The sequence below is a fragment of the Callorhinus ursinus genome, unplaced genomic scaffold (genome assembly GCF_003265705.2).
Source record: "Callorhinus ursinus isolate GAN/ISIS: 27379988/994484 unplaced genomic scaffold, GSC_fseal_2.0 scaffold16, whole genome shotgun sequence".
Taxonomy (NCBI): Eukaryota; Metazoa; Chordata; class Mammalia; order Carnivora; family Otariidae; genus Callorhinus; species Callorhinus ursinus.
The window spans coordinates 2,927,194-2,950,335 of NW_027397078.1; the positions used below are offsets into that span (position 1 = coordinate 2,927,194).

A 23,142-nucleotide genomic window follows, 5' to 3' on the forward strand; every position below is an offset into this window, starting at 1 on the left:
CTCCCCCTCAAATAAATAATCTTTAAAATAAAATAAAATTATATTATATTAAAAAAAATAAAATCCTTGTCAGATAATTCCAGCATCTGTGTTATTTCAGTGTTGGGATCTGCTCAGTGTCTTTTCTCATTCGAGTTGAGATTTTCCTGGTTCTTGGTATGACATCTAATTTTTCATTATGTTCAGGATATTTGGGTATTATATTAAGAGGCTCTGGAATTTATTTAACTCTACTGTTTTAACAGGCCTCCCTTGACAGAGCTCCGTTTGGTAAAGGGAGATGTCACCTCATTCATGACTGCTAGGTAGGGATGGAAGTCCAGGTTCTCCACTTGGCCTCTTGGGGAGGGGGGGGGCTCCTTTTTTTTTTTTTTAATGGCAGGGGGAGGAGCTGAGGGAGAGAATCTTAAGCAGGCTCCACACCCATCTTGGATCCTGTCATGGGGTTTGATCCCACAACCCTGAGATCATGACCTGAGCTGAAATCAAGAGTCAGATACTTAACTGGTTGAGCTACCCAGGTGCCCCGGGGTGGGCTCCTTTTTATTGCCTAGTCGGGGTAGGAGTTCATGCTTCTCACTAGGCCTCTGCTGATACCACCCTGACTGGGAGGGAGCTGGGTACCTTGTCACTGCTTCCCATTTGATGTCCACTGACACTGTTGGCAGAAGTGCCCTTGTTACTGCTGAGCCCTAGTAGGAGCGCCAATAGCCCTCCTCTGACATCACTCAGTGGAGAGGAGGAAGGACACCTCTGGGTGAGGATGGAAGCCCAGACTCCCCACATTGTCTCCACTGTCACCAAAGGGTGGGCGAGGAGGAGGCAGGTGTTACTGTCCAGCAAGGAAGAAAGCTCCAGCACCCTAATGGACTTTCTCTGATACCACCTGGGCAGGGGGCAGGGGGTGAGGGGCAGGGTGAGGGGTTGAGGGTGCCTTCTTATAGTTTGTCAAGGGTGGAAGTCTAGGCTCTCCACCTGGCCTTTGCTCTTAGTAATGGTGGTAGGACCCCAGAGTTTTTGTGGTGTTTGGCCTGAGTAGAGCCATCATTGTCTGAAAGTTTTCTGTCTTGGTAGACTGCCTCTTGCCTGGTCCTTTGACTAGAGAGAACAGGCTTTTATTGGGGCAGTTTTTGTCTGCACCATTGGCCTTTCTAAGTTGCTGGTTTCTCCAGCACCAAGTCTAGGATATATGAGGCTAAAAGAAAACACAGAGAACTCACTGCCATGTCATTTTTGGGGTCTCAGGATCCCTAGCCAATCTGCCCTCTTCACTCCACCTTTCAGAATCTTCCTATGTTGTTTTTTTTTAAGATTTTATTTACCTATCTGAGAGAGAGAGTGAGCAAGAGAGAGAGGACAAGGCAGGGGGAGAGGCAGAGGGAGAAGCAGACTCCCCACTGAGCAGGGAGCCTGATGCAGGGCTCGATCCCAGGATCCTGAGATAATGACCTGAGCTGAAGGCAGGTGCTTAACTGACTGAACCACCCAGGTGCCCCTCTTCCTATGTTTTATATATAATGTCCACACTTTTTAGTTGTTATTTAGCAGAAAGAATAGGTAAACTAATATCTACTCCATCTCCAGAAGAGGAAGTCTCCATAATTATGATTTTGAAGATTTCATGTGGTTTCATGCATTTGTGCTGGTTTTATTTGTATATATTGAATGGCCCTAAAGATTTATGCAAAGGTTTATGTACTTTTTATTGTATATTTTATTATTAAAAATGGACCCCTTTGTTAATCTATTGAGCACTTTGGACTTAATTTCCACTCAATAATTTATTTCTAGATATGCTTTCAATTTCTTGCATTTGTCTGGTGTATTGTATATTTTTAAAATCTTTATTTAATTATGACATAATGTAAGAAACTGCACAGATTATGCATTTAGCTTGATGATTTTTTAACAGACTGAGTGAACATGCACAACCACCACCTAGATTTAGAAATAGAACATCACTAGCACCCAAGAAATACCCCCTTGTATTCCTTTCCAATCACTAACCTCCTCCCAAGGGGTACCAACAGCCTGACTTCTAACAGCATAGATTAGTTTGACATGTTTTTGAAATTAATATAAACATAATCATACAGTATTGATTCATTGCTCTTTTGGGTCTGGCTTCATTGGCCAATGTAATATTCATGAGATGAGATTCATGCCTGTTGTGCATAGTAATTTGTTCATTCTTGTTACTGTATAGTACTTCCTTGTATGAATATAGGACAACTTGTTTATCCATTCTGAAGTTGATGGGCATCTGCATAATTTTCAGTTTTGAATAAAGCCACTCTGAACATCATCTTACTAGTCTTTCAGTCAACATATGCTCACATTTCTCCTGAGTATATTCCTAGAAGTAGAAGAGCTGGGTCACAGGCTATTGCATGTGTTCAGCTTTCATAGATAACACCACACAGTTTTATAAAGTGTTTGTACTATTGTATGCTCCTCAAAAACAATTTATGAGTTTCCATTGTTCATATCCTCACCAACTCTCTTGGTTATTTTCCATCTTTTCCATTTTTAGCCATTTCTGGTGGGTATGAAGGAGTATCTGATTGTAGTTTAATTTATATTTCCTTGCTAACTAATGAAGTTGAGCATCTTTTCCTATGCATATTTGCCACTTGGCATATCTTCTTTGGGAAGTGCCTGTTCCCTTCTCTCTTTTCCTATTGCTCCTATTGATTTCTAAGAATTCTTGATATATTTGGTATATGAGTTGTTTGTCAGATACCAATATTACAGTCATCTTTTCCCACTGTGGGATTTGCCTTTTCACTTTTTTTAAAAGATTTTATTTATTTATCGGGGGGGGAAGCACAAGCAGGGGGAGCAGCAGAGGGAGAAGCAGGATCCCTGCTGAGCAAGGAGCCTGGTGTGGGACTCGATCCCAGGACCCTGGGATCATGACCTGAGCCGAAGGCAGACACTTCACCAGCTGAGCCACCCAGGTGTCCCTTGCCTTTTCACTCTTAATTTTGTCTTCTGATGAGCCAAGGTCTTTAATTTTAGTGTGGTCCAATTTAATAACCTTTTATTCTACCAGATATCAAAACTTGATATGAAGCACATTAATTAAGACACTATAGTAGTGGTCCACAAATAGACAAATAGACCAATCAAAACCCAGAGTCCAGGAATGAACCTCCACATAGACGGTTGCAAAGCAACACTGCAGAGCAGTGGAGAAAGGATAGTCTTTTCAATAAGCCATGCTGGATCACCCTGATATCCATATGGAAGAAATGAATCTTTTTTTAAACAAAGATTTTATTTATTTATTTATTTGACAGAGAGAGAGCGTGCACAAGCAGGGGGAGGAGCAGGGGGAGAGGGAGAATTAGACTCCCCACTGAACAGGGAGCTCAACCTGGCCTGGGGCTTGATCCCAGGACCCCAGGATCATGACCTGAGCCAAAGGCAGATGCTTGACTGAGTCACCCAGGCGCCCTGGAAGAAATGAATCTTGACCCTAACACTTACCACACACCACAATCCTTCCCAAGAAGGTTATAAATCTAAACATAAAAGATAGAACAATACAAATTTAGAAGAAAACATTAAACATCTTTATGACCCTGAGGTAGGCAAGGTTTTCCTAACTAAGACACAACGAGTGCCAACCATAACAGAAAGAATGATAAATAGCATGGCATGTTTCTGTCCAATGCTTCATTTCACATCTTTGTCTTTTTGTTTTAGATATGTGGCACCTGTGTATTGTTTTTGTGAACCAATCCCATTGTCTTTATCTTTTATGGCAGGATTCAGCTCATTCAATTTAGTTGAATTATAACATACTAAATTTTGTGCCTTCTATTATTTTATGTTCACTATTTATTTTATTTTGTTGATATTTCCACTCTTTCCCTTTTCCTATTTTTGCTGGTTTGGTCACATTTCTCATTCCCCTCTGGGTTCTTATTATCTTGGAATTCTGATAGTTTGGGATTTTGATTATATTTATCAATTTCTGCTAGTAGTTGCCTTCACCTTCCTTAGAAATATAATTGTCTATATTTTCTCTATTACTAGATCCAATAATGTTATAATCGTATTTGGATCTAGGAATAGAGGTGCATAATTTGCCTTCTCCTCATTTTACTCAGTAGATTTTCCAGGGTCTTTTAAATTTTCCACTTAGTAGTAATCTTATTTATTCCATATGCCTAGTTATGTTATTTTTCTTTATTCAGATATAACTGTATATTACAAGAATCATTTCTGAAGACTGCTTTCCTCTGATTTTTGAGGTTTCTGTTACTATTCAATTTATAATTGCTTAGACTATTCCCTTGAGTATTCTCCTGAGCTAGGAATGGTGGCATTTAATGTTATAAATGTTTTTATGGCTAAAATTGTCTTTTCCTCTGACAGAAGAATAGTATCAAGCTAGGATCGGTTTAAAATTCTCGGATCTCAGCTCCTTTCTCTCAGTAATTTGTAGATATTTTCTTCTAATATGATTCCTATCACTGCAAACAAAAAGTCTAGTGCCGTTGTGAGCCCTTTCCATTTTAAATAATGTGTTGTTTCTGGCTGGAAGTGTTGTAGGTTTCCTTTTTGTCCTCTAAATTCAATGCCACATCAGGTTTGGGGTTGATTTGGTTCCTTTGGGAGTCAAGGATTGGGGGGATTTCTATGGGGAAGAATCAGTGAGGTAGGGTCCAATAGGATTAGATAATCTAAAGCCTATAGCTACGATTCACATTGGGGCAGTGAGGTACAGTCTTGGGAAATTCTTGAGGTTTTATAAGAGTTGGGGATGTCAGTGTCTGAAGTCATTGATTAGCCCACAAGAGTTATTGATTGGAACACTGAGGTGGCAAATGATTGCTTGCAAGCCTGGGATTATAAGTTTTTGGGAGTCAGTTTTGGTGGCCCTATGCGAGTCATTGATTGAGACTTGTGGATATTGGTAAATGCAGGGCTGTGTGAGTTAGTATGTGATGGACTATTATTGAAGGTATTATGGGAGTCACTAGTTCTATATATGGACTGTGAGTTATGGGGTCCTATAGGAGGTCAGGTTTGGCACCCAAAGGGCATTGAGTGGATCAGTGGTTGGTTTTCTATTGAGGGTGTATTGAGGGTGTTGGTGATTATTTGGGGAGCCTGTGGAAGCCAGTTGATGGTACCATCTGGGACACGGTTTTGTCAAGCAGTGTGGGTTACTGATTTAGGAGCCTGTACAGACATGCTAGTTTTCAGTGCCCAGATGGGAGTTGGGGGAGGGAGGCAATGAGTTTATGTTTTCATCTATGGCAGAAGAAGGCGAGCTCTCTAAGTTGCCCAGAACATACACTGAATTATACAGAAGCTCAGTTTATGCACATGTGGCACCCCTAGCCAGAGCACTTTAAGAGCAGCAAGGAAATGGAAATAATGTTTTTTGTGACCTGCCATATACAGAATACCATATGGCATAGTAGTGAAGAAAATGTACCCTGGAGCCAGGCATACCTGGGTTTGAGTCCCTGTCCTTCCCCCTAATCCGAGTGATCTTGGGGCAAATTTCTTAATATCTCTGAACATCTCTATCTGATGATAAATGGGAATAATACTAATAGAATACCTAGTTCACAGGATGAGTTTGAAAATTAAATGAGGTACCTGCCTTGCACCTTGTAATAATAGCAATATTTAATATCAATGTAATATGTTCCAGGTGCCAAGTAGGAATGATTGCTTTGGAGGCATCATATCGTATCATTTAATTCTAACAACCCTATGAGACAGGTGTTTTCTTTTCTTTTCTTTTTTTTTCTTTTTTTTTTTTTTTTTTTTTTTTGAGACAGGTGTTTTCATCCTCAGTTTTAAGATGAAGAAACTCAGACTAAAGTGACTTCCCCCAGACTCTAGCTAGAAAGTAGAAGATCTGGAATTCAAACCCTCATTCATTTTATACCAAGTTTTATGAGTATTTTTTTCACATTATACGCTAACATTTGGTGTTGGTTTTACTGAACTTCTCTTTTTCACAGTATCCAGCACAGGGAGCTGCTCCCTTGGTGCCCCCAGGAAGCATTTTGTGGGGTGAATGGTGACTGACCACGTGCACACTGGCTCTCCAGGGTTTCTTGGAGTCTCTGTGGAGCCCCTGGGCCAGACCCCGAAGCAGAGTCTGTAGGACCTACCTCCTGGCCCCAGCAGCCCTGATTGAGTCCCCGGCTGCCCGGCTGGCTTCGAGCTCCTGGGAAGAGCAAAGTCATCAGCAAGAGAGCCCTTGAGCTGAGGCCCAGCGGGAACATGCCAGCTAACCGGAGTTCTCCCCAGTGGTCCTCGGTCCTGGCTGCAGAGGGACGTGGCAGTTTGTGTGAGGTGAGGAGGGAGAGGACTCCAGGGGCAGGAATTCGCTCAGTGAGGAGACAGCCCTGACCTGTCACCAGGGCCTCAGGGGAGGGGCAGGTGGGTCACAGAAGTGGCAGATTCCAGGCTCCCAGGTCACCATCCTCCTGCTGTGTGAGTACCACGTGGCTGATGTCCCACATCCAGAGCCCTGTGTGTTTCAGTGGACATGTGATGGAGGAAAGGTGGGATAGGAGGGTCACCCCACATCTGGGGTCCTAGCCAGGGAGATGCTACCCCCGACCCCCAGCATAGGCCCTGCACTCTCCATTGGCTCTTTGCAGTTGCTCAGCGGATCACCCCCTGCCCCCAGCCTCCTTTCCCCCTTGTCTCTGGGGATTTGCTGCTTCCTCCTCTATCCTGATCTAGGGCAGAAAAATCCCTTTTCTCTGGAACTGAGAGGATGGCAGGGTAATAGGGCAACAACAGTCTCCAGGGTCCTTCCGGTTCTTCCTCCTCCTTTCAAAGGTGATAAAATGGCCTGAGAAGGGACATGACTTGCCCAGGCCTCTTGGATTGTGAGTAACAGTGTTGGACTGGAACCAGGTCTCCTGAATGTGTCCTCCACCCTCACCACACCACAGCCAAGACCAAGTTGCCCCCTAAAAGTTCCCTTTGAGCACCTGCGTGGCTCAGTCTATTGGGTGTCTGCCTTCAGCTCAAGTCATGATCTCCAGGTCCTTGGATAGAGCCCTGAACCTGCTTCTCCCTCTCCCTCTGCCCCCCTCCCCGGCTGGTGTTCCTTCTCTCTCTCTTTCAAATAAATAAATAAAATCCTTAAAAAATAAAAAGAAAAATAAATAAAAATTCCCCTTGAGAATCTGTAAATAGGGGAAGACGATGAGAGAGCCAGACCCTGCCTGACAACTCCCTTCTTCAAACCTTCCTGTGAATGCTGTCACCTCTGGGGCAGGCTTCTTGTCACAGGGGCTCAGGGTCACATGGTCATTAGGATAATATTAAACTTTAAAAAATTATTTTGATTTTTATTATTTCATAATTTCATTATTTCACAATAAAATGTTAGAGAATGCAGGTAAACAAACAGAAGAGAATAAAACATTACTTGTAATTCCAGCATTACCCAAAGTTAACCATTGTTAACATTTAGGTATATTTCCTTTCAGTTGATTTTTCCTTTGTATGCACAAGTGTGCATATATGTGGGTATATGTGTGGGGCTGTGGGTGTGCATACATACCATACACATATACATTCTATAGCTCAAGTTTAAAAATGGAATCACAGTATTTGGTTGCCTCCTTTTTAATTTGACAGCTTAACATGATTTTCTAGGCATTAAATATTTTTTCTTCATATACACATAATGCACAGCATTATGTCCTTTGGATAAACTTGAATTAATTTAACCAATCCACTGTATGTGCATTTAGGGTGTTTCAGGTTTTCTGTTGGGATTAACACTGCTGTGGTAAAATTCCTGCACTTAAGTCTTTTTGTCCAAGTCACTGAAATTATGTTTGGGTCAAAGGTATAAAGGCATTGAATGGTAAACGAATTGCTGCCTAACCATAGTGCCCTTCCACCTATGGAAGTGTTTAGGCTCTGCTCCATCATATCAATCACAGACCCACAGTTTGAGGCCACAACAACATGGCACTCCCCAGTCTTTCTGCAGGTGGCTCCTTGCCCAGCCAGTGTGTGGGAATTTCTAGACAAAAGATTCTGGGCTCTACAGGGCACATTTCTTCACTCATCTCTTCTTTCCCAACCACAGACCTCTGACCCTTTGCAAGAAGAGATGGAAATGACCAAGACCCTGTTGAGTGTTATTTATTCACTTATTTATTTGTCAGGTTTTTGGCTTTTTCATTAGATGTCAGGGAGCAGAGAATGGGCAGAGATACCGAAGAACCAAAAAAAAAAAAAAAAGTGTCCACAGCGGTAGGGAACAGCTGGCGGGACCAGGAAGTAGTGGCTGAGGCTGAAAAATAGGCAGAAGGGTCAGTAAGAGAAAGAGGGATGAGGAACAGCTGATGGGACCATGGTGCACTTACTGGAGATGGAGGATAGCCAAGGGGCCCAGGGGGCAGAATGAGAGTGCAGTGGAACAGAGGAAATGGGAAACAGAAGCCCAGAAGCCAGGGGCAGCAGAGAGACCAAGAAGTAGTCATCAGGGGCTAGAGAGGTGGAGAGAGGGAAAAGCCAGTGGGTCCAAGAACAATAAGAGGGATCCCAAAATAGGAGGAGGGACCAGAAGGTAGAGGGACCAGATAGCAGCCAGAGGGAGCAGGGACCATCCAGAGGGATGAGAAAACAGAAGATCTGGCCAAAATGGCAAGAGCAGATAGGTTTGGTGTTCTGGGCAAGAACCTGTGGGACAAGCAACTTCACAAGGCACCAGGGTTTAGGGGAGTCTGAGAAGATAGGGAAAGGTAGAGGTACCAGGGAACAAAAAAATAAGAAAGAATGGGAAGGGAGTGGATAGCAGCCAGAGGAAGCAGGGACCAGCTGCTGAGGCTATAAACAGGTGGGGGGGTGGGGAGGAGACAGACCCAGGGATAGTTGGAAAGACGGAGAAAGGCCTCCCAGGCTGAGGAGTAGCTGAGGACATCAGGAACCACACAGAACAAGGAATAGTCTCTGAGGTTGGGGAACAGCAGAGGGAAGAACAAAACTGTACTGGGCACAGAGTGCTAACCAGAGGTCCCAGGGGCTAACCAGAGGACTAGGGAACCACAAAGTGGGCATTAAAAGTTTATCTGGTGTTGGAGAGCAGCCTGACTGACCAGAGAACAGCTAGAGGGACTAGAGAACAGCTGGAAGGCATAGTATCCATTCCTGAAGCTAGTTAGCAGCCAGAGGGCCCCATGTAGCAGGCACTGGGGTTAAGGGCCAGTTGCAGGGGCGCCTGGGTGGCTCAGTCGTTAAGCATCTGCCTTCGGCTCAGGTCATGATCCCAGGGTCCTGGGATCGAGCCCCACATTGGGCTCCCCGCTCAGCGGGAAGCATGCTTCTCCCTCTCCCACTCCCCCTGCTTGTGTTCCTGCTCTTGCTAACTCTCTCTCTCTCTCTCTCAAATAAATAAATAAAATCTTTAAAAGCGGGGGGGGGCAGTTGCAGAAGCCAAGGAGAGGCTGAGGAACAACCAGAGTTCCCTGGAATAGGGTGACAGGGGTTTCCTGGGATGTGGGACTTCAGTGCTAAAATAGGGAAAGTCCTGGCAAACGAGACAGTTGGTCACCCTACCCAGGAAACAACCAGAGGAACCAGCAGATAGTCAGACATGATGTAAGTGATGGAGAAGGTGAAAGTACAAAATCAAGCATCATGGTGGAGTGCCCAGAACTGGTAGACTTTGGTGGTCAAGAGCCTAGACTAGGAGCTGGGTCGACCAGCTCTCCACAAAGTGTGCTGCTCCCCACCCCCTGGAAACCAGATGCAGGTGTGTCAAGTGAGGGTGTACTAGAAAGGCATTCCAGGTTTGCCCAAGGCACAGGAAAGAATTGGGACTAGAGAGCAGTCAGGGGACTCAAAGGGCAGTCAGTCTGTGTCCACTAGAAAGAATAAGAAAAGCTCATCAGGACCAGGGAACAGCCAAATGGACTAGTGCCCAATCAGAAGAATGGTGCCACAGACTAAGGATCAGCTAGAGGGGAAACTATCGAAGGAAATACAGGACAGTCAGAGGCACCAGGGCTCCGTCTGAGCAGTCAAAGGGAAGAAGAAACGGGAGGCTTGGAACAGTTAGAGGAAGCCAGGGACAATCCGGAAAGAGACCAGGGGTACTCAAAAGGAGCAAGCAACATTTAGAGGGAAGAGTAAACAAGAGGGACCAGGGAAGGGTCCGATGGGGACTACGCAGAGGGAATAAGGACCAGCAGAGGGAGCAGCAGAGAGAAGTATGAGCTGGGAGTGGGCAGGGGAAGCAGGGAAAAGCCAGAGGCAGCTGCGGAGGGGTACGGAATGGAGAACAGTGAGAGGGAACAGCCAGAGGGAGCAGGAAAGACCAGAGCAGCCCCAGCCAAGGGCAAGCATAGAGAGAGGCTAGGTATCTGGCCTCTGGTGAGGGCACAGGGAGCCAAGAACTTGCTGCACACTTGCAGACAGCCTCGTAAGCACCACTGAAGCCCTTCTGCTAGGCTGGGACAGGGTGTAGAAGGGCAAGGTCGTATCACAGTGAGGCAAGCCCAGAAGTGGGGGGACTGAGCCCAGAGCCAGCTGCAGGATGGGCCAGAGCAGAGGGCCAGTGAGTGGTCAATCCTGGTAGCCCAGCACGGTCCCGGGGATGAGAGCACGTAGTGTGCTGGCTCAGAGGATCCTGAAGGGAGGGAGACAGGAGAGCCATGTGGGTCGCTGGAGAGCCATGAGGAGCTGGAGTGGGGATCCTCACCTAGGATGAGGAAGTCCTTGTAGGGGTCCTGGTGGTGGTAGGCACACATGCCATCCTTCGTGGTAGAAAAGGGATAGGAAATCAAACCTTTTCCTGTGTAGCAGGTGAGGCTGGAATCTGGGGGAGTCTATGTTAGCAACTTTCTACCCAGATTTCTAGCACCAAAATCCCCCTCCCAAAGCTTCTATTTTTTTGGGGAAAGGGATCAAAGAGGGGCATCTGTGGGCAGTGTACTTTGTAAATATTCATCTTGTGTGTCTGTTCATGCTGAGAATGCCTGTCATGGGCTGTGTACACTTTCCCTGGAAATGGGGCCTTAGTGACTCCCAGGGAGGGAGAGACTGGTTGACAGTGTGGTCTTTTGTCCACCAGCTTGGGCCACTGGAGTTGTTAAAACGTTTAACAATGTCAAGTGGTAGAATGTTTTCATTCTTTCACACTGGTTGCAATAGCCACTCCTGCCCTGCCCCCTGAGGCTCCTCCCCGCTGTGTTACCCACACACCTGCCGGTGTCTCCTGGGGTGGCTGGCAAGCTGCTCGGGAGGTTGGGCAGGCAGAATGAGAGCTTCCCTCCAGCCTGACCCCAGGCCTCCCCCGGGTTGACTGCCCTTGGGGGATGAAGGGGGCACAGGTCAGGTGTGTTGCTAGGGGTTCAAGTGGAGGTCCTCCTCTCAGCAACCCTCGGGGCTGTGCTCAGGAGAGCTGGTGGGTGGCGAAGTGCTGGGCATGGCCCAGTGCTTGTGGAGCTGCCTCCAGGAGCTGCTGGTGGTGGAGAAGGTACTATGAGTTCCCTGCACGCTTGGTGCCCCCGAACATTCACTAACAAGGGGAGGGAGACCAGGCCTCCCAGAGGCCAAAGGGGCTTTCGGTGAATAAAGCTTCCTCATTTCCTCATAGTCAAATCATTAGGTCTTTTCTCTGATACGCAGCGCATTTTCTCTCTGGTTTAGGAAATCCTCAACCACCCCAAGGCCTAAACAAATATTCACCTAAATTTTCAACTAGGCGTTTCAAAGCTTTGGTTTTTTTTTTTTTTAAACTTTTGATCCTTTTGAAATAATTTTAAAATTAAAGAGAAGTTACAGAAACTGCACAAAGAACTATGTACCCCCTTCATCTGAAATAAACCATTAACATTTTGCCACGTTTGCTTTCATTCTGTCCTCGATGTTTGCGTGTGTGTTTGTAAGTACATGTATATGGGCATACACACAACTATATTTAAAACCTTGTTTTCTGAACCATTTGAGAGTAATTTGCAGACAACTATTTTTAGTATTTACCCCTAAATACTTCAATGCATATCTCTTAAGAACAAGGACATTCTCTTCTGTAACCACAGTAAAGTTTTCAGAATGAGGAAATTTCACATTGATAAGGTACTAACATACCATGTATTATCTTATTATCTAATATATACCGTATAATATACAGTTTCCCCAGTTGTCTCAAGAAGGTCCTTTCCCCTGATCCAGGATCCAGCCCAGGTTCATGTATTGCGTTGACTTGTCATGTCCCTTTAGCCTTTAATCTGGAACAGTGCCTCAGCCTTTCCTTGACTTTCATGACACGGACCGTTTGGAAGAATGTCCCTCAACTTGGTTTGCTTCTTGCTTCCTCGTAATTAGATATAGGTTATTCCTTTTTTTCTCAGGAGTATCACAGAAACAATGTTGTGTTCTTCTCAGTGCTTCATGTCAGCAGGCATTCAATATCAATTTAGCCTTTATTGATAATATTGACTTTGATTACCATGACTAAGATGGTTATCTGTCAAGTTCCGTAATGTGACTATCTTTCCCTGTGTAATTAATAACTATTTTGGGGGGAGATACTTTGAGGCTATGTAAATATCCTATTTCTCATGCTCCTGGTCACCGATTTTAGCATCCAGTGATGATTCTTGCCTGTAAGAATTAATTACTGTGCTGTTTTCCTAATGACATTTTCTAATCCCATAATTCCTTCCACATTGATTAGTTGGCATTCTCCGGTAAGGAAAAACACCCCTCGCTCTGACTGCTGAAAGTACAATTACACGCCAGGCACAATGAGCACACCTTGATTTGCCATTAGTCACAAATAGGAACCAGAGCTTCTTGGAGAAATCACTGATTCCAGGGTTAGAGCAGAGAGAGTACAAAATGATCCTGGAAGAACTCATTGTACTGAGAAGTAATAAAGTGCTCAAAAGATGGGGACATGTTGAAAGGACACAGGAGCCACCTGGAAGGAACTCCCTCTGGCCAAACTTGGGACAATTTGAGTAGCAAAATAAATAAATAATGATAGCAATAGATGATAACCCACTGAATAAAGTAGGAAGTCACCAGTCCATATAATAGGTGGAGAGGTTTGTAGGTAGGCAGATAGAGAGGGAAGAAAGGAATGCTTCTTTTTGATAGCATTCTGATCTTTTCTGGTGTGCCCACTACTCCAGTCCTTCTGAGGATAATATTGGTAGCTTGTTAAAACTTTCTATTTTTGAAATAATTATAGATTTACTGGAAGTTGCAAAGATGGTACAGAAAGGTCTCACGTAACCCTTTACGCAGTTTCTGCCAGTGGTTACATCCTGCGTCACTTAGAGTACAGTATCACAAACAGGAAACTGACATTGCTATAGTGTGTGTGTAGTTCTCTGCCATTCATGTATCGATTCTTGTGCAATAATACAGATACAGAGCTATTCCATCACCAAATAAGTCACACTCGTGTTGACATTTTACCAGTTAGAATGAAGTAGAGAAAACTTAGCTGCCTTTAAATCCCTTTACCCTCACCAGGTTATATTATAATACAGTTGTCTTAAATATTTCCCCTACATACATGGAGATCCACAACAGACAATGTAATACTTTTTGCTTTGACCTTCAAACGTAATTTAGAAAACCCGAGAGGAGAAGGAATTTGTGTTTACTCATATTTTTGCTTTTTCCATTTTTTCTTCCTTCCTGATGTTCCAAGATTCCTTCTCTCATTATCTCCTTTCTGTTTACAGAACTTCCATTAGCCATTCACTTAGGGTACATCTGCTGGCCACAGATTTTCTTAGTTTTCCTTCATCTGAGGATATCTTGATTTCCTTTTCATTTCTTCTTTCTTAATAACAGCTCTACTGAGATATAATTTACATACCATACAATTTACCCATTTAAAGTGTTCAATTCACTGGTTTTTATATTTATGGATATGAGCAACCATCACCACAATCAATTTGACATTTTCATCACCTCAAAAAGAAGCCCCATTTCCTTTAGCCATCACTCCTCCCCACTGCACCTCTGTTCCCTGCCTCCCCCAAACCTAAGCAACCACTAATATACTTTCTGTCTCTATAGACTTCACTATTTTGGAGAGTTCACATGAATGGACTCATATAATCTGTGATCTTTGTGTCTGGCTTCTTTCATGCAACATAATGTTTCAAGGAACTCCCTCTGGGAAAATCTGGGACAATTTGAGTAGCAAAGTAAATAATGATAGTAATAGCTTATGTATAACCTGATGAATAAAGTAGGAAGTTGCCAGTCCATATAGGTGGGTAAAATTGTACGTAGATACAGATAGGGAAAAAGTGTAGCACATTGTACATGTACATGTTGTAGCATGTGTCAGTTATTTAATTCCTTTTTATGGCTGAATAATATTCCATTATATAGATGTGTCACATTTTGTTTATCCATTTATCAGCTGATGTACACTGGGGTGGTTTCCACCTTTTAGCTAGTATGAGTAATGCTGCTATCAACATATGTGTACATGTTTTTATGTGGCCATATATTTTCATTTCTCTTGCGGATGCATGTACCTAGGAATGGAATTGCTGGGTCAAATGATAACTATGTTTAATCATTTGAGGAACCACCAGATTGTTTCCCAAAGCAGCTGCACCATTTTACACTCCCCTGGCAACATATGAAGGTTCCAATTTCTCCACATCCTCACCAACACTTGCTGTTTTCTGACTTTTTGATTCTAGCCATCCTAGTGGGTATGAGGTAGTATCTCATTGTAGTTTTGACTTTTATTTCCCTGATCGTTAATGATGCCAAGCACCTTTTCATGTATTTATTGACCATTACCACTTCGTTTCTTTTTTGGGGGGTGGGGGGTGGAGCAGAGGGAAAGAGAGAATTTTAAGCAGGCTCTATGCCCAGCATGGAGCCCAACGCAGGACTCGATCTCATGACCCTCAGATCATGACCTGAGCCGAAATCAAGAGTCAGACACTTAACCAACTGAGCCACCCAGGCGCCCGTTACCACTTCATTTCTTAAAGATAGTTTTGCCAGATATGGAATTCAGGGTTGACAGTTCTTTTCTTTGAGCACTTGAAAATGTTGTGCCAGGGCACCTCAGTGGCTCAGTTGGTTAAGCAGCCAACTCTTGATTTTGGCTCAGGTCATGATCTCAGGGTCCTGGGATCGAGCCCTGCATCAGGCTCTGCATTCAATGGGGAGTCTGCTTGAGGATTCTCTCTCGCCCTCTCCCTCTGCCCATCCCCCCTCTAAAATAAATAAATAAATCTTTGAATAAAAAAGAAAAATGTTGTGCCACTTCCATCTCTTCTCCATGGTTTCTGATAAGAAACCTCCCGTCACTTTAATTGTTTTCCCCCCATAGGTAAGTTGTGGTTTCTCTCTTGCTGATTTTAAGATTTTTTTTTCTTTGTCTTTAGTTTTTCTGAAGTTTGATTATAATGTGTCTTGGTGTAGATTTTTTTTTTATTTTTCCTTTTGGGGTTTGCTCAGCTTCTTGAAACTCTAAGTTGATATTTTTGCCAGATTAGAGAAATTTTCAGCCAATTTCTTCAAATACTTTTTCAGCCCCACACGTTTTCTCCTCTCCTTCTGGGATTCTGATGACACAAATGCCAGATCTTCTATTATAGTCTCACAGGTCCCTGAGGCTCTGCTCATTTTTTTTTCCAGCCAATTTTCCTTTCTGTTCATATTAGATCATTTCCATGGTTCCATTGTCAAGTTCTCTGATTCCTTCCTCTGTCCTCTCTATTCTGCTGTTGAGCCCACAGTGGAGTTTTAAATTTTCAGTCATTGTATTTGTCAGTTCTAAAATTTCCATTCAGTTTGTCTTCATATCTTTTCTTTCTTTGCTAAGGCTTTCTATTTTCAAATTTCTTTTAAGTATACTGAAACATTTTTATGATAGCTGCTTTAAAATTCTTGTCACATAATTCTAACATCTGTGTTATCTCAATGTTGGTGTCTCTTGATTGTCTTTTCTCATGCCAGTTGAGATTTTTCTGTTTCTTCTCATGAAGCCTGATTTTCAAGTATGTCCTGGATATTTTGGGAACTATGAGACTCTAGGTATTATTTAAATCTTGTGTTTAACAGGCCTCCTCTGACACTGTTCTGCTAGAAAATGAGAATCTTCTTTTTCTGAAGAGGATTCTGAAAAATGCTCCTTATTGCCAGGTGGAGGTAAAGTTCAGGTTCCCCAGTTGACCTCCTTTGACACCCCAGAAGGGGACAAGCACCTGTTGCTACTGGGCAGGGGTAGAATTTCAGGCTTTCCACCACACCACCTCTGACACCACCCTGGTGGGAAGGCAGAGGACACCTTTTTATCGAGTGGGGGTGGAAGTCCAAGATCCCCACACAGCCTAAATTGACACTGTGGGCAAGGGGTCTCATTACCATCATCCCAGGCTGGGATGAAATTCTAGGCTCCCCATTCATCCTTTGCTGATGGGAATGGGAGTAGGAGCACAGTTTTTTGTTTTGTTTTGTTTTGTTTCTGTGATGCTTGCCTGGAACAGGGCAGTATTATTTAAGTTTTTCTCTCTCTCTCTTTTTAAGATTTTATTTATTTATTTGAGAGAGAGAAGGAAAGACAGTAGGAGAGTACAAGCAGGGAGCAGAGAGAGAGAGGCGGGCTCCCTGCAGAGCAAGGAGCCCGATGCGGGACTCCATCCCAGGACCCTGGGATCATGACCTGAGCCGAAGGCAGACTCCTAACTGCCTGAGCCACCCAGGTGCCCTTAAATTTTTCTCTCTTGCTATGTTGCCTTTTTCCTGGTACTTTAACTAATGAAAGCAGGCTTTCCCGGGGCTGTTTCCATCTGTGCCAGTTGGCATTCTAGATTGCCAGTTTCTCTAGCACCTAGTCCAAGATATGTGGGGCAAAATGAAAACTCGGGGAAATCACCACTGTGGCATTCCTCAGGTTCTGAGGATCATGGCAAGTTTGCCTCCCTCTCTCCAACTGGCAGAGTGTTCTCATCTTTGTTTTATATATAATGTCTAGGGGTTTTAGCTGTACTTAGCAGGAGAAATAGAGAGAATTATGCCTATTCCATTTTGGTCCCATTGGTAATTTTTAGCTTAATTTCTGAATATGTAATACATTCACATGGTTCTCTCCCTCAACTCCCCAGATCTCCCTAACCAGAAAACCAGTCTTGGTTAGTTCGTGGGTGGGTAGGTGGGGTATAGGCTTAGGGATTATGCAAATAAAAGCAACTAAGAAAATATTCTTTTTTAAAAAAGATTTTATTTATTTATTTATGTATTTATTTATTTAGAGCATGAGTGGGGGGGAGGGCAGAGAGAGAGGGAGAGAATCTCAAGCAGACTGCACTGAGTGCAGAGCCTGACACAGGGCTTGACCTCACCACCCCAAGATCATGACCTGAGCCAAAATCAAGAGTCGGTCATTAAACCGACTGAGCCACCCAGGCACCCCAGAAAATATTCTTAATATTTTTCGCAAAGAGAGTAGATCCTGTTACTATTATGTTGAACACTGATTTTTTAATTACTATTAATTTTTAACTTTTTATCATGAAATATTACACACATTTTGAATAAGGCTGCTATAAATATTCTTGGCCATGCCTCCTATTGCACATGTACACATATTCTAGTTGGGCATATTTCCATGAATGGAATCACTGTGCCCTAGTGTATGCATGCTTTAACATTACCCAATAAAGACAAAATGCTTTCCAACATAGTTGCACCAATTTAGATCACCATCAGCAATATGAGAGTTCTCATTGCACCATATTCTCCTCAACACGTACTATCAGTCTTTTTCATTGAAGACATTCTGGGGGTTGTATAGTGGTATCTCACTGTGGTTTATTTTATTTTATTTTGTTTTATTTATTTGACACAGTGAGAGAGAGTATGTGTGTACAAGCAGGGGGAGTGGGAGGGGGGAAGCAGGCTCCCTGCCGAGCAGGGAGCCTGATGCGGGGCTTGATCCTAGGACCCTGGGATCATGACCTGAGCCAAAGGCAGACGCCCAACCAACTGAGCCATCCAGGTGCCCCTCACTGTGGTTTAAATTTGCATTCCCTGGTTACTAAGGTTAAACCCTTTCTGTTGTTTATTGAAACCTTGGATTTCCCCTTTTGTAAAATGCCTGTTCAATTGCTTTGCCCACTTTTCTACTCGGTGGTCTCCTTTCTTCTTATTGGTTTGTAAGAGTTCTTTACATCCTCTTGATATGAACCCTTTGACAGTAACATGTGTTGCAGGTATCTTTTCCTATTCTGGGTCTTTCCTTTTCTTCTCTTATAATACTGTCTTTTAAATGAATAGAAGTTTTAAAATTTACTGTAGCCAGACATCAACCTTTTTCTTTATGGTTAATGTTTTTTTGCATCTTGTTTAAGAATTATTTTCCTAATCTGAGATCATGAAGATATTTATCTATATTATCTTTTTTCTATGGGTTTTTTTTTTTTTTGGTGCCAAAACCCAGGAATGAATTTCCCGTATTGTTTTTAAAGGCTCTATTACTTCACCTTTTCCCCTATGTGTTTCTTTTTATTCAATTTCTATTTTATTCAATTTTATATTGCCATGGCCTGGCACATAATCAGCCAGTAAATATATGTAGTTACATGAACTAAAGGACTTAAAGAAAGCCTATTTTAATCCTCATTTTTGCAAAAGAATGACTGAATAAACAAATGAACGTATTACATACACAGTGGATGTCAAGATACTTCAGTAAGTTTTTTTCTCTCACAAAATGAAATACAAAACCAGGTACTGAGTGAAAACCCTGTGTGATATGGTAAAACATCATTAAAAACAACTTCCTATTTGTCTTCCTTCCAACCCCCAGTGCTGACCATGTCACCTTGAACAGAACTATGTTGTTACAGGTCTCCGTGTCATTCGAGGATGTGACTGTGGACTTCAGCAGGGAGGAGTGGCAGCACTTGGACCCTGCTCAGAGACGCCTGTACCGGGATGTGACGCTGGAGAATTACAGCCACTTGCGCTCAGTGGGTAAGCCAGCTGCCCTGTGTATCTGCCAGGCGCCTGAGTGTGGCTATTTCCATTCTCAGCTGCTGGATGTTCTGGAACATCTTAAGTGTGTGATGGTGTCATCCTTGATTTGTCCAAGATTCTTCAGTCCCTTTTCAGCACTATGATTATTACTCTGTTCCCAGTGAAATGTGATTACTTTTCAGAAGAGCAAATGGAAATGTCATTGAAAGTCCTCTGAAATCCAATCAGCTGGACCCAATCCTGTACCATCTCCTGTTAACAGGGTACCAGGTTCCCAAACCAGAGGTCATCTTCAAGTTGGAGCAAGGAGAGGGGCCATGGACATTGGAGGGGGAAACCCCACATCAGGGCTGTTCAGGTGAGTGAGTTTGACTCAGGCAGATGGCGGACATGGAAGTAAATCTCACTTTTTCTAGAAGAGGCTGATACCTTTGAAAGGCTGTGAAGATAACCTGCCTTGAAAGTTCTAAACTTCTTTTTTTTTTAAAGATTTTATTTATTTATTTGACTGAGAGAGAGAGCGAGAGCGAGAGAGAGAGAGAGAGAGCACACAAGCAGGGGGTGCGGCAGGCAGAGGGAGAGGGAGAAGCAGGCTCCCCACTGAGCAAGGAGCCCAGTGCGGGCCTCGATCCCAGGACCCCGGGATCATGTCCTGAGCCAAAAGCAGATACTTAACTGACTGAGCCACCCAGGCACCCTGAAAGTTCTAAACTTCTGTAGTTTATTGGCGATAGTTCACAGAAGCTCCTTTGATACCTAAGCAGTTTCTCCAAGTTTGACCCTTGCAAATAGCCATTGTCTTCATTGCTTGGCTTTTTGACAAGAGAGCTGTCTCTAGTCTCTGTACCCTGGATCACATAGCATACTACCCTATCTTATCTAAGATCTTTTCATTCTTCCTACTCCACTCCCACCCCCTTTATCTTAGATTCTTTCCTTGTACATTCAGGTATTTTAACATTTCTTCCCTTTTATTCCAATTCCACGTGTTCATTCCTTATACCTCCTCCCAGGGGCAACTGAGCTACTGTGTTTTATCTGTGAATTTGTGTGGTATTCTTTAAAAGCCTGAAATATTGGTTTCTGAGTATGTATTTTTAGTATATGTAAATTATATTGCACCACATGTCTTAATTCTGTTCCTTTTTTTTCACTCATCCATGAGATCGTCCATTTTGCAGTGTGTTCATCTGGCTTCATTCCTTCAAATGGCTGCATAGTATTCTACAGTGTGCTGGTACCACATCTTACTTAACCATTCACTCAGTGGTGGAACCTAGGGTTGTTGCTAATACAAATTCCCAGCTAATACAAACAACTTTACGATAAATTTCTACAAAAATGTTCCCTTTTGGAGGGTGAGAATTTCTTGGGAATGTTTATAGAAGAGGGGATCTGCCTAATCATTGCATATTTTTATCCTGAATTTGACCAAGCACCACCATATTACTCTCAGATTGGCTGCACGAATCTATACTAACCATGGTGCACAAAGGTTCTTGCTTTCCTAGAGTTTCTGCCAACAATTAATGGAGCCAGAGTTTCTCATTTTTGGGCCAACAATGGGTATAAAGTGGTATCTCATTTTTTTATTCTGCATTTCTCCAGTACCTAGTTTCAGCCTTTCATTATTGATCTGTTGTGGTCTCCTTGAGTTTTCCTTTTATGAGTGACCTTGTCTTGTTTCACTTGAATTTCCTGTTTCTTATTGATTTGCATCCAATTTATTACTCGCCCTTTCTTCCAGCCTTCTCTTCCTTACCCCCATACATGAGGTTGCCCTAGGGACCCTGCTGTTCACCAATCTTTTCTTCATATACATGCAAAGATTCATCCATACTGAATTCTGATGACTGCTTTTGACACCTCTGGTCTGGTTTTCACTGGTACTTTAGTACTAGATTTAGCTACCCAGAAAGTTCCCATGAGATGTTTCTCTTGACCCTCAGTACGTCAGAAATTGGAATCATCATCTCACATATCACCTTCCCACCTTCCAAATTCTGTCACATTCTGTCAGTGCTTCTTAAATCTTTCAGCCGTTTTTTTTTTTTAATTAGTCACCCTACAGTTCCTAGTGCTTTTCCATTTTTGCAAATATCATTTTCAGTTCTCAGTTCATCTTCCCAGTTCCCAGTAATATCACCTAAAACCAGCTCCATATTTTCTTATGCCTGGATTACGATGATTTTATTCCTGATTGAATTTGCTGATTCCATTCTTTTTATTAGTTCACTTTCAGTGAACATTTGGACGTCTTCTTTGGAAAACTGTCTATTCAGTTCCTCTACCCATTTTTTTAATTGGTTTGCTTATTTTGTGCCAATGAGTTGTATGAGTTCTTTATATAATTTAGATATTAACTCCTTCAGATGCATGACTTGCAAATATCTTCTCCCCTTATGTAGGTTGCTTTTTCATTTTGTTGATTGTTTCTTTTGCTGTGCATTTTTAACATTTTCTTGATGTCTACCACATTTGTTAGTGTTCCATGAATCTGACTCTTTATTCTGTGCTCTGTTTAGATGATACATTTTCACCTGGTGGTCAGATTTTGATGTTCCATGAGATGGCTCACTTACTCCAGCACATGTGGCTCTTTCCTTTTCCTCACCTTTCTTCCCACAGGAACTCAGGAAAAAAAGCACAGATTTTAGACTGTGTGGTAACTGAGGCCTTTACCTCTATGTTTTTAGAAAGTTCCCAGAATTAAAAGCCTGTTTCTTATTGTATAATTCAGTGGCTGATCAGGAGAGAGAAACTACATACAAATTTGAACAGGGAAAGCATAAAGAATTATTAGCTCTGCGAGATGGAAGTGACAAGAGATTAGCTAGCAAAGGTAAAGAGAAAGCTAAAGAATAAAGGAATAGCAGATAAAAGGAACAGCCGGTGCCTCTTGGGCTGTGATGGAGCACCCAAGGAAGAGCCTCCCCTGCTTCCCAGCGATGAATCCAGACCTTGTTGAGGGACCCAGCCAGGGCCCAGAGCATGGAAGAAGAGTTCCTGTGGTGCCACGCTGGTGGAACTTGCTGGCAAGCTGCCCTTGGGGGTTCCAGAGAAAGCTGATCATGGGGAAGCTTCTCATTGGAGGTAGCCCCCTACACATCATCTGCGAGGGGTGCCAGGGTCAACTGCTGGGTGCTGTGTGCTACCAGCTGCAGCACACTGCAGGAGCCTGGAGCTGGAGAAGCTACTAGTGCTGCAGGAGCTGGGTGCTAGAAAAGTCATCCGCACTGCAGAAGCTGAGGTCCAGAGAAGCCACCCACACTGCAAGACCTGGGTGCCTGGGAAGCCGTGTGTGCATCAGGAACCCAGTGTTGGCGAAGCCACCTGCACCGTGGGAGCCTGGTGCCAGACAAGCAGCCCTTGCTGGAGGAGCCCGCTGAGTGAGCCCACCAGAGCCAGGAAGCAAAACCCCCTCCTCCTGCAGTGTTTCGCCATCACCCTGTGCTGAAAAGGCTCAACAGTGGGACAGATATTTAAAGAGACTCAGATCCATTTTTTTGTAGAGCAGGCAAAGAGGAGTGAATTCAGAGTTGAGAGGCAATAAGTTGATACCCGGCATATTTATTTTTCCATTTTCTGAAGCAAAACATGGAAAATATTTGGTAAATTTAAATTTATTGAATTTGGGGAGATAGGCAAGGGAGGATATTTTGCTCTCTTTCGGAAGGATTTTTCAAGTGTCTGCTCAGAGGAATTCAAAGGACCACAGATTATATTTGGAAAGAGGAGACAGCTGCATGAAATGTTGACAGTTGCAGGTCTTGTGTTCCCAAAGAAAACTGGGCCAAATTAAGTATCGATATGAGTGGTACCACGTCCGACTTGTAAATTCATAGCACATATAACCTCCCTAGAAGTGTACTGAAATTAGAGCTAATACCAAGGACAATACATTTTGAATATGCAGAGGAGCAAAACAAGCTTAGTATCAATGTATATCCTCTTTTATATAAGAATTCTGAAATGAATGGATTCATTCAACAAATCAACTCTGATCCCAATGGGTCATTCAGGGACCATGTTCCAAGTCATCGCTCTGCCGTTTCCTAGGGCATCGTTGTCAGCTGCGTGGTTAATGTTGGGTCATCATTGAGTCCAGTGGGAAGGAGAGAGGGGGAGAGTTTTGCCCACTGTCTTAAGGCCCAG

General features: G+C 43.2%; 1 protein-coding gene across 5 annotated transcripts in view; it reads left to right on the plus strand.

Moving 5' to 3' along the window:
- Window positions 1-23,142, plus strand: part of ZNF41 (zinc finger protein 41) — a 44,256-nt gene that overhangs the window by 13,187 nt on the left and 7,927 nt on the right. For 4 of the 5 annotated variants that reach the window (XM_025857930.2, XM_025857932.2, XM_025857931.2 and 1 more), the window contains exons 2-4: window positions 5,994-6,330; window positions 18,858-18,984; window positions 19,250-19,345. In XM_025857930.2, coding sequence (XP_025713715.1) covers window positions 6,259-6,330; window positions 18,858-18,984; window positions 19,250-19,345 — 295 coding nt within the window. In that variant the 5' untranslated portion in view covers window positions 5,994-6,258. The remainder of the gene's footprint in view (window positions 1-5,993; window positions 6,331-18,857; window positions 18,985-19,249; window positions 19,346-23,142) is intronic. The other variant, XM_073901870.1, reaches the window with a different exon arrangement.